We start from the raw sequence: 12,329 nt of genomic DNA on the forward strand, positions 1-12,329 counted from the left end.
GCTTGTCCCAGAAATCCTGGGTTGTGGGTGGGAAGGGCCCTGTAGGCCGCTGGCGAGGCCGGCAGGCCCCCTCGACAGTGGGGTGGCGAAATGGTTCGGGCTGTCAGAGCCAGAGCTGCACTAGATGGGCCCATCGTGTGCTCAGAGCTGCAAGGCCATCCTCGGCCCCTGTCCTAGACCAAAAGCTTCTAGCAGTAACTTAGTGACTTGACATCTATCCTGGTTTTTGTATTGCATGCTTAGGTCATGAGTGTGATAATAAACCTATGGTGAATAAGGACTGCTGTCTGCTGAAAGCTTCGAGGTCATCCTCGTGGTCACATGGTTGAGAGTAAACACAGATAACTTGGGAACGAGCAGCGCATGGCGTTTGACTTTTATTTCTGAGATACATCCCTGGAAATGGCTAGTGCTGAGTTTTCCTGGAAGAAGTCTACCAGCTGCAGAACAGTTGTTTCTGTGAACCTCGCCGTCCTCTAGAAAACTTGTTACTTGATTGGATACCTTGGTGTTGCATCTTGATCATGACCAACAGAACCAGTTTCCATTAGTGACAAAGATGTACAGGTGACCAAGGTGCCATGTGGTGAAGCTTGTGTATGACAGGTCCCTGCTCGAGATCATGCAAAGAAGCACTGGAGTGGCATGCCAGTTATTGCCATTAATTAGTAGAAGTCTAATTCCCTGTGAGTCAAAATACACTTTGAAATTCTGTGAAAAGCAGTGGAAGTGAAATAAAATTATGGCAATACTGATGCTGATATTGTTGAGGTATTGCTTTTCCAACTTCACAGCTCAAATCTAAAAGGCACAGTTCGTTCCCCCTTTCCTCTGTGGGCCTTATACAAAGGCCTGTGTTATAAGCAAGAGAAGCAGGTTAGAACTGTCATGGTGAGGAGTTTCTGACAGCAGCTTAAGTAATAGCCATTTATTTATATCAAATACTGGAAGGATGGTATCTTGTAGGAAAGATAACCTAAGTACTAATGTGGACAACTAGGGAAAGCCTTTTCTAGGTGTGTTTAGTGTACCTTGAATTTGTAAATTTTCTTAGGGCTTTTGTATAACTTGAACAGTTCCCATAACATTTTCTTTTCCACATTTTCCTCTCCTTAAAGGGCCATGTAAAGTATAACAAGTGAAGTTACCAAGCACAGGAATGTGTAGGAATGCAACTATTCAGCTACTCAGGTGTCGTGGTGTGACACGAGTCCTTAACAAAAAATACTAACATTAATTAAAGATTTAGAAGAAAGGGAAGCTGAATGTTTGTTGAGAGGTACTATAACTACTGGGAAAAGAATGTAGTTCACCTTTCTGAATTCTAACATCTGTTAGTTTGTGTAGGATCTTAATCTAATAATCTTATTTATTTATTTAATTTTACACATTGTGTGTGTTGGTAGGTAGCATTCTGCTGGACTGTGGCTTCTAGTCATGACTTCAGAGGTTTTGCCAGTTAAAGATCTATCAAATGTCAGACAAGCAATTTCTTACTTACTTGGTTTCTTTTAAGAGTTATTTTATTTGCTTGGAGAGGCTGAATTGGTCACAGTAGTGAGGACTGGGCTACTGTTTTGGTCCATCTTTGCTTTCAGGTCTCCTTGTTTTTCCCAAAAGTGCTGGAATGAAGAAGGGCATTCTGGTAGCCTTGCTTTGAATTAAACAGCTTGCTTTACTTCAGCACCAAGTTTCTTTCTTTGAAGTATGGATTTGAAGCTTCAGACACTTACTAACTGCAGTGCAGAGAGCAGGCCAGTGGTCTAGAAAATTTCTGATAATAATAGATGTCTGTAAATGGGAAAGGCTGGAGCTTAAAGAAATGTGATTAAAGAATAATAAAGAAATCTTCAGTGAATTTTAGTAAGGGGGTTATCCCAGTCCTCAAAACAATAATACCTTGGTTTCTTCCTTTGAAAAGGAAGGCATTCTTCCCAGTGCTTGAGCTTTGCAAAGCTGCATCTGCTCCAGGCAAGAGCATAGTTTTTTGAAAAAAGAATTAGAAGTGGAATTATAGTCCTTGGGAAGGCCAAGTATACCATGCTCAATCCCATCTATCCTGTAATTTAAGTTTTTTCAACCAATGAATCTTGGGTATTCCTACCAGGGATCTTGTTTTTGATGGTTAAGTTTTTGGACATGTTTGCACCAGTGTTTGCTAATGTACTTCGTGTTTTGAACCAACTTAAACTGTGGAATGATCACTTTCACACAGGGCAAACTCAGAAGATGAATCTCTTCCAATCCATAACAAGTGCCTTGGACAATGCTTTAGCCAAAGATCCAACTGCAGGTACCTTATACTTGTTAATGTATTTTGCTTTATATAGATTGTGTTTTGCTTTTCCTATCTGTGTATAATATTTAATGCATTTCTCATGGCCTGTGAAGTTTTTTAATAAGTTATTACTACACTTCGATCTCAAATCTTAAAAATGTGTTGCATTAACAGATTACTAATGGATTATATGGTCTAAAATGTAATTGTATCTTCTGTATTAGCTCTGTGTATTTCACTTGAAAGTGAGGACAGAAGATACATTATTTACCATGTTTAAAGTATTACTGATGAGAACTGTCCTTGAGGGCAGCTTGAGTCCCACTAGTCAGAGTTTTAAAAATTTAAACAATACTTTACATTTCTTAAACTTTCCATTCCCTAAAACTGGTATTTTTTGAGAGCCCATATATTCCTTGCTCTGTACATTCTGCTTTCTTCCCTGCCCTCCAGAATTAATGTATAGCTTTACTGTTTTCTGTTCATTGTTGTCCATAAGCAGTGGAAGATTTGCTAGACTTTTGTGGTCTGGATAACCCATGACTTGGAAGATGCTACTTCATTATAGTGGGATTTAAAAGCCTTATTGTAAACTATTGCACAAAACTATTTACTCCACTTTTAATTCTTATATATAGCAGGAGGTCTTTTGCTTCTGTTGTCCTAACAAAGGCATGATGATAGCCAGATATCTGAAAGAGATGCTTCATGCCATGAACACAGCTGCTAAGGCTGCATCATCTTCTGTAATTTTGGGTTTTCTTTTTAGTTTATTTTTAGCCCTTTTTGTCACTGCTTGAATCACTGCTCAGCCTAAATTTTGACCAGTTGTCTAATCTGTTGGGACAAATTCTGTGTTGTGTGCAGTACTATGCCTGTATACGTTCCCTCTCAATCTCAGCTGTTCTATATGCTCCTCAATTAGATTAAATTGAGACAACTGAGGGTAAATTAGGGTCAAGAACAGATTTTATTACCATTTCTGTAGAATCAGCCGTATAAAACCAAGTAGAGTGTTAGTCCATCAGGAGCCTAGACTTATGTATAATCTTGAGACTTAGAGAACCATTTGCTCTAAGGTTCCTGTCTTGCTCCTCAGCTTTGCACGGCTTAGTCTTTGTAAAGCCCTTTGCAAGACCATGTTGGAGTTCTCCAGTCCAGATGTGAGTTCTCAGAATCACCGCACTTACTGAACTAATTAGGACTTTTCACAATGGAAAACACGTCCTTCATATGTTTTTAGTTGTATGAGAATTGAGCAATTGTTGTTTAAGTGTGGAAATCCTCATACTTGTGTTGATGAGAATTAGAATGTCTCCAAGAAAATACATTTCAGTGGCTGAACTGAATGAGTAAATCCATTCGAGTTTGTGGATACCAGCATTAAATGGGAATATTTTTTGTAGATGCCAGCTGGCTCAAAAGTAAGGAGACATATGGTAACAGAAAGGACTTGCAAAGATTTTAAGTACATGAAACCCCACCCAGATTATTGTTAAAAATTAGAGAAGTAATTTAGGGACATAGTTAAATCATACACTCCATGAAAGTGTTCGTTTTATGTCTTTATAGAATTTATTTTTCTTTAAGTGGTGTCACTGATGTGATTAGCACAAGTATGCTAATCCCTTTTAGTGATTCCAATCAGAAATTTATTTTATTTAATTAAGAATAGTATTTGAAAGGCAAGGATGTTAACCTATTATTTTGTGTCCTTTAGAATATGGAGAATATTGAAGAATTGTGGAATAATCAGAACTGACCCTGGTTCATGCAAACAGCTATTGGTGATATTGCTGCACATCTTACATGCTTAAAATTTTTAAATGGGCAGTAGTTGTTTCTGTGAAGCAGATAACAAAACTGTTTTAAGAAAATTAGACATAACCATCCCCTAAATTCAATGAAAAAAACCCACAAATAGATTAGTTGATATGAAGCTAAGTTTTAAAGGCAAATGCTCTTAGTAATAAAACTTTATTAACTACAAGAATAGTAGTGTTAAATACTGAGAACTGTCCTAGTTATTAAGTAGTCATCTTTTCTGTAGAGGAGTTCCTTTGAAGTCACTCTTCAGGGGTCTGGCAAGTATGTTTGGAGAACACTTGACACTTCATATTGGATTGATATTTTGAAAAAAATTTCAATTTGATGGTTTTCAAAACATTATATTTATTGAAGTCTTTGGATGAAGAATGAAAATGGTTACCAGTTGAAGCAGAAGGCTTAATTTCAATGACTCATTTGTGACTGAGTGTAATTGCTTTTTGGAATTTTACTCATTTCGTTTTAGACACTGTGCTACTATAGGGTATTTCAAAAAAGCAGATAGCTAATGAAAGCCTAACAGAATAATTTTCATGAATTCTGTTTTGAGACAGCTGTGTTCTGATTCCTCATTAACCTTGGTTCTTCATTTGTTATAGTCAGGCTGTGCATGAGAAATTCTTAGATCTAGATAAATCTTGAAGTGAAATGAAGTGTTAGGAGTTACTTTTGTTAGTGTCTCATGTAAAAGCCTTTGAAAGTAAGCTGTGTTGGAGTAATGTTAGCCTCCCCTACTGTTATTATTTTCAGTTGTATTTGGTGAAGACGTGGCCTTTGGTGGAGTCTTCAGATGTACAGTTGGCTTGCGAGACAAGTATGGTAAGTTTATGTAATTTATAAATGTGACATCAGTTTCATATTAACATCACTGCTCTTTTTTTTTACCCATTTTGCTGTGAGAAGTGTTGTTACTGGAATGCTAAAAAACCGTAAAATCAATGTTTCATGTATGCAGGCTAATTAGTGTATAGCATTTGGCAGGTCTTGGAAGCTGGTTGTGGAGACAGTAACATGATACAACTTTTAATTTGGCAATTGCTACTCCCCCACTGGGCTATTACAGAGAATAAGAGGTTATAACATATTTAGTTTCAGCAGCTTACTTTCTTCAAGGCACCAAGATGACTTGGACCTTTTGCAGCAAGTGATTAAATCTATTTAACAATAATTAAGATGTGTTATGGCCATCTTGGAGAACAAACATTCGCCTTTTTTTGAGTAAACCAAAAGAGAGAGAGGATGAAGACTATACTTCTAAGAAGTTTCAGAAGCACAACCATATTTTGTTGTCTTGCTTCTCTGCTTCAATTATTATGTAGATGTTCTCTTGCTCTCTAGTTTACATGTTAGTCATAGAACTTCTGTTAGCCATGATCTTCAGTGCTGCTTGTTGAGACTGAGGTATAGTTCTGTAACTGGTTTGATATATTGACTGTGTGTACTAGACTCCGTATGAAAACCAGGCCTCTGAGACAGCAACCAGTTGCTGGAAACACAGGCAACAGATGTTATTTGGGAAGTAAGTAAAATAAGCAGATGGTTGCATAAGCAACCTTCTTGGGTTTTAGTGAACATCTCCAGTTTAAAAGACAGAAGGGACAAACTTTGTATTGTTAGGGTCGTGCTGTGAGGGTCACTTGATGGGTTTTTTTGATGTAAGACAGACATATAATATTGGCATGAAGAAAAGAGATTATTTAATCTTTGTAGTAACATTTTATTGGTAGTGTATTCCAATGTGCCAGAGCTATTCAAAGACTCTGTGACAGCCCTGACTGCCCTGACAGAGCACAGGGGTCTGTTGAGGGAGTGCTGTTTACACTGTGCTAATCAGCATGGTAAGCAGCAGTCACAGCACATCAGCAGTCTAGCTAGAGTCAGGTTTATTTTATGGGTATAGTATCAATGATTTTTAATGAGATTTTTGAGGAAGCTATGATGTGACTTCAGGAATATTTGGAAAGAACTCCTTTAAAATGTGAGAGGGAACAGGAATTGTACTTATATGAAGTACAATTGTACTTATATGAATATTGAACAAGGACTAATTAAACTAGTATTGCCATTTGCTCAAAAAGGGTACTAACCTCTTCAGGGTGAATAAGAGGAAATAGAAGTTTGAACAGGAAGAGAGTCTGAAGATAAGGTCCTGAATTTAGGACTCATTTACAGAATGGAAATTCAGTTTTGTAAGGCAGATAAGAGGACACAGGTAACTCAGCTTCTTTCTTCACTGATAGTGAAATTCAGTAGAAAACAGGCAGGGGCTGAAGAGGGAATGGCAAAGATGAACTGAAGCATGTACTGAAAATATAGTTACAATGCTGATGAAAAACAGAAAAGACTGAAAGTGCAAAAAAATTTAAAGGATACAGTGTTTTGAGGGGTATGTCTGCCTATTAGTGCAGTGTCAGAGAGTAAATAAATTCTAGATGGAATGCTTGTTTTATGAAAAGGCTAGATTCCCTGTGAAATAAGGAGGAATTGCAGATGGAAGTGACAACTAACCAACCAACCTGATGAATCTTATGACGAAGATTATAACAAAGTATAGTAGGTGATGCAAGTAACATAATGTGAGGTTGTTTCTATATGTTGATATAAAATATGAAGGAATTAATGGGGTTTTTTCCTTCTATCCTGGAAGAGGAGCTGATTTTTGTTTCATTTATTTAGTTTCTTTTTCTTTGTAGATAATTAAGATCGCTAGGTGGCAGTCTATGCCTGTAAGTTAATTTTTTGATAAAAACTGATAGTTCATTTTAAAACACATCTATAGAGGTCAAGGTCTAAATATAATCTAATATTATAGTAGGAGGAACTTAATATAGTAATACTCACTAGTAGTATTATAGAGATGTTGGTTGGTGTCCAGAATGTTACTGAAGTCTCTCTGGAGAGACAGAAAAGAAATTTGCTTTTAGAATAAGTTGGTCATTAAATATAAAAGCTGCTTATTTTTTTTTTCCAGTGGAGTGTTACATTGTATAAACATAGCCAGAGGACTGTACTAGTAAGTGAAGGAAAGCTCATTGACTTTTTAAGGAAATAAATGCAACCTTTTGAGCATATGAATTTTTAATGTGCTACCAGGAATTATGTTTAAAAATATTTAATTAAGGAATTGTATGTAAGTCAGTGTGTGGAAATTTGATTTTCATGATGGTGTGACTAAAGATGGTATGTTTGTTCCTATGCATCTTATGTCAAGGTCTAAAATACATTATTCCTGTTTTCTGGCATTGAGTTGAATGTTTAAAAATCTGTTGCTGTATAATTCTGAAAATGAGTAGACTTTCTGAAATATTTATGCAGAGTGCTCCTTTCAGATAAGGGAAATTAGTGTTGTACAGTTTTTTTCCTTTGTCCCCTCTCTCTGATCTGGTACCCTGGAAGGCATATTCATGTTTTATTTTTTATCTTTTTCCCCATCACCCTCTGACAGGTTTTTGATTGTCACTGTTTTGCAGACGTTACATCCTCTAACCTTTAGAGTATCTTTATCGAAATAAGGAATGCCTGCTGTTCCATAGTCCTGCTCTTGGAGGTGTTTCCTGTCCTTAGAACAGTGTGATGTAAACTGCCTACTGTGTTTCGATAGCCTAGGTAATGTGTGCAAACATTTTAAAATTTTTTTTTAAAGGGAAGTACATTATAATGCCAATCCTTCAGAGAAAATGCTGTCCATTTGTTTTTGAGTCTGCAAATGGATTTGAAACAACTATCTTGGAATGGGAGTATGTGTCCTGTTGCTCTACCTGAAGTGTGAAATAAAGTGGCAGCATGTAAAGATCAGTATCATCCACATGACAGAAATATAGAGGAGATCAGAGGTAGGAATTAGATGATAGGAGATAAAGAAATGGGAGGAAAAAACAGAGGTAAAAACAAGGTAAAAATGGAGAAATTGGACAGAAGTGAAGACTGGGAAATAAGAATAGCAGAAATAGTGATTGACAAAGGATGTAACTCAGAAGAATGCTAGGGCAGGTGTTTTTTGTATAACTCAAAAAAAAAAAAAAAAGACCTCTCTATCCTACTGTGGCCAAGAAATGAAAATTACACGAACAGGGAAATAAAGTGTGTAGATAGATAGAACATTAAAGGAAATATCTTTCTGCCTATTCTCCAAACACCTACAGCTTGAGGGCTTCTTTATCTGTAAGTGCCTCTGTGGTGATTTTTCTTTCATACCATTCTGGCCTGCACTTGAAGGGAGAATCTAATGTGAACTTGCTGCCATGTCAAAAAATTGTCCTTGGTGAGGGTAAGGATCAGGAGCTTTCTGGCTATTTCAGAGCTTGATATTTTGAGATTGTGGAATAGGATCAGTCCTTGCTCAGAACTCTGAGAGTCCATCAGAAGAAAGGTGAGCTTGGCAGGTCTTTCCCCATAGTAGTGCTTGAGTAGGAGCTGACTTTTTTTGGGTGTATATGTTCACTTTTACAGATGAAGTTTGCAAACTTTTTGAGGTTCTGCTCAATTCCCTATTGTGCAGCAACCTGCAAGTCCTTGTCATGGAAAGTCTTTCTGTTTGCCATCAAGGGAGTCTAGGTGACTGTATAAGTTAGATTCCCAGTATTTACAGGCCTGAATAGATTGTTTTCTAAGTTTTTGAGCTATTGAAAATTATTTTTGACTGAAAGAGTAGTGTAAATGAGTCTTTTACTTTTCAGTAGGGAATTCCTGAATAATGCCATTTTAATTCCCTTGCAACTATTTGCAAATACAGGTAGAATGTGAATACATTGAATGAGAGTTTTTATTTCAAACATTCTCTCAGTTCCAGGAGGATGTCACTGTGGTATCTCCTACCAGAAGTGAATGCTTGCCCGGGGTATAAGAGACTTGACCTAATGCTGTCCCTCAGGAGTTCTGAACTTACTTCACAAAGAGCTGACTGAGATGCCAAAGCTGATCTTTGTGAAGATACAGCAGCAGTTGTTCTTTTGAAATATTTTGGAATGAATTTGTCTTTTGCTGGTGTGGTTAATGTGTCACTCTTTGGGATCCTCTGTGTGATCGCAGAGTGAGCAAGAGGAAGATAGGGTTCTTCCTTTCTGGATTAATGTCCCATCCCTGATTAGAGAGTTTTTGACTCATGGCTTTTTAATTTTATCTATTTTGTTTGGTCTCTGTTATTGCTGTTCCCCTCTTTTTGTGTCTCAGTGCACACAGGGATGTACTGCCCACAGCAGCTTAGGATACCCTCAAATACAGTCAGTTAGAACAGAGTGCTTTTCCCAAGGTTTCTGTGTAACATTGCTGAAATGTTCTAGGGGATGCTTGCCGCCTTTATTAGCAATGCAGTGTTGGCTGTCAGTTTGTGGCCTGATTTAGTCCCCAAGTTTTTTTTCTAATCTACTACTGCTGTGCAGCCACTAATTGATTTTTGATTTTTTTGCTGGGTGGATGCTTGATAAAATGAAACTCTGTAAGAACAACTGTGTGTCACTCCTATATGTACGTAGGATAGACCAAAATCAATTTCGGATCATTTCCTTTTAGGTAATACTGAGGTACACACATGGCTAGAGACATTAATACATGCAGGTAGTAGTAAATGTGTAATAAGCAGCTTAATTTTTTTTCTCCTTATTCATTTTATGGTTTTGTTATGTAGAGTGGAAGGGGAATGCACAAGTAACTTGAAATTTAATTCTCTTTTTTCCCTAATATTTTCAAGCTTATTGGATTATTTTATATATAATCCTTCCTGTGCTTTATTATTATTGTTATTAGTTTGATGCAGCTAGGAGTGTAAATATAGTTGCTAGGATTATTTTCTTCCAAACCATATTTTTAAAAAAGTGTGAAATAGTTGGGGAGCAGACTGTAAACACTAATTTCTGTCTATTAAGTGAATTCAGGATATTTTCTTGCAAATTGATAAATTACAGGCAAAAAAATAACATCAGGAGAAGAGGTAACACTTGTATTGAATCCTGTGAGAATAGGGAGAGTTGAATCAGAAATTTCCCCTGTGGCAAGTTTCAAACTCAGCAAAAAGCAAGTGACTGAACTACATATGAAACCACAATTATAACTGTGAAAGAAAATAGTATCCTTATGTTCCTTATGTCAGGATGACCTAGCCACATTAGCAATCAGCTGGATGCTTTAAAAATGATTTTATTTATCACTTCCATATTTGTTTTTCTTTTCTTTCTGTGTTCCTTACAAAATTTTCTCTCTAAAGCAAAGGGTATGTTTTGGGACAGATCAACTGGCAAAGGATGTTTTTAGCCTTCAGTGGTGAAGTTTCTCTGGCTTTCCTACACATATGGTCCCAGTGCAGGATTATTGTTATGATTTGAAGCTTTTCTTTATTGATCAATTTCTCTGAACTCTGGTTGCTACAGCTGGAGGATATAGGGCATCCAAAACTGGATACTTTACTCATGTGTTTTACTGAGTAAAACCTGGTTGCTTACAGCTCTCTGTTCTTACATCCCATGATAATGCTAGCTTGTCTTGAGCAATAATGTTTATTTACAACACCTGATCCACTGTAATCCCTGGTTGTTATTCTGTAGATCTTGTGTCTAAGGTGTAAACACCTGTGTGAGTTTTCAGGGAACACCTAATTCCCAGTAAATGAATAGTTTATTTATAGTCCAGTAAACTAATTCATGAGTCTGTTTATTTGGCCAGGAGATGGCTGTACCTAGCCATGCCCAAAGGACACCAGCTTTTCTAAAAAATAGTAGTCATTCTTTGAAGATAAGTATTTACTTGAGCACAGTATTATTCTATGAGCTTTAGCTGTAGAAAACTCCTGAAAGAAGTTCTGTGCTTTAAGTAAAGCCTTTAGAGGAAAGCATGGGGGAGAAGACAGAGTTGTGCCCATGTTGTTATGGTACTTGGTGAAAGTTGTTGGCTGAAGTTTGGATATGCTTGCAAAAACTGCTTAATGTCCTGATGGCTTTTAGTGGCATGAAATGATGGGAGAACCTTTTGAAGCTGAGCTAATAGAAGTATATATAGTATAGAGTTGTTTTTAAAACAATTCTGATAGTCTGCCTCCAAAATACATAAAATACTTAAAAATGTTTATATTGTATATATTTTGGTAGTGATTTGAAGACTTTTTTTTATTGTGACTGGTGAAGTAGCAGATATCTGTTAATGGAGATTCTGGGTTGTTCTGGTTGTTTTTGTGGTCACAGTGTGAAGGTAAGAAGTACAAGAACACAATTTGGATGGGCTGTAATGCAATATAATTAGGCAGTGTGTTCTGCCTCCCAAAAGCTACTAATAGTTGGGTCTTAATTCAACAGGTGGGAAGACACTCTGAAGTTTTTGTGTGGAATTTTGAATCAATGATCATGGTGTCTTTTACATTCTTTTAGAACATAACCATAGGCTATTATGAGGAAGAGGAAAAACTCAGCCTAAAGTAGCATAAGTAGCTTTACCATATAAACAGATAGAAAAATGTTATCTCGATGCTTAAAAGCAGACTGCAAGCTTGCTGGAGAAACATGGTGCTTCTTTGGCATAGGTCCTGGTCCTTTCTAAAACATTGCATGTGGTAGAAGGAAGGAGTTCAGAATTTTTGACATCATGGACACAAGCTGAAGGTGGAACATTTCATTCAGAACTCAGAATGACTACTTGTGTGTAGATTGAGTAAAACCTAAATAGCCTGCCTCATTTCTTTGTTCATAGATTTAAGGAAGAATTCTGCAGTTTGCTTGCCTGGTTCTTCCAGAACAGTTTGGCAAGACCTGGATTTGTTCTGATTTATGTAAATGTCTTTGAACAGTAACATCTGGAGAACGTGTTCCGGACTCATTACACAATAGTACATTTTGTTCATTTTCATCTTAAATAGCCAATTCTTTTTTAAAGATTTACAGTTAGAAGGAAAGTTATTTGAAAACTTGGAAAAATGTAAAAACTTGGTAAAATGTAGTATGTCCTTTCTACATGTTTTTTATCTGTGGGATAATAATATAAATCAGTCACTGTCAGAGGTAAATAGCTTTTATTTTAGTTTTGTTATTCTTTTCTTTTTAATTGTTCTGATAGTGTGCCTGCTGTGAAAACTGTATTTTATTTATTTGGGGCTTGCTAATACTTATTGTGTTTCTTTTCCTATGTTGTAAACCTGTTTGAGGGAAAGATAAGGAATATATTTTTTAATATAGAACTTGATACTCAGTGCAGAGTAAAAAGAGAAAGCTGTTCTCACATTTTTTAAATATTTCATTGCTGAGCA

The 12,329-nt window shown here is 36.6% G+C and overlaps 1 protein-coding gene across 2 annotated transcripts in view; it reads left to right on the forward strand.

Annotated features, from left to right (window-relative positions):
• Positions 1–2,220: 2,220 nt before the first annotated feature.
• BCKDHB (branched chain keto acid dehydrogenase E1 subunit beta) overlaps positions 2,221–12,329 on the forward strand; it is a 106,844-nt gene continuing 96,735 nt past the window's right edge. For both annotated transcript variants that reach the window (XM_005421156.3, XM_031057180.1), the window contains exons 1-2: positions 2,221–2,293; positions 4,856–4,924. In XM_005421156.3, coding sequence (XP_005421213.1) covers positions 2,230–2,293; positions 4,856–4,924 — 133 coding nt within the window. In that variant the 5' untranslated portion in view covers positions 2,221–2,229. The remainder of the gene's footprint in view (positions 2,294–4,855; positions 4,925–12,329) is intronic.

Source organism: Geospiza fortis, unplaced genomic scaffold (assembly GCF_000277835.1).
Source record: "Geospiza fortis unplaced genomic scaffold, GeoFor_1.0 scaffold190, whole genome shotgun sequence".
Taxonomy (NCBI): domain Eukaryota; kingdom Metazoa; phylum Chordata; class Aves; order Passeriformes; family Thraupidae; genus Geospiza; species Geospiza fortis.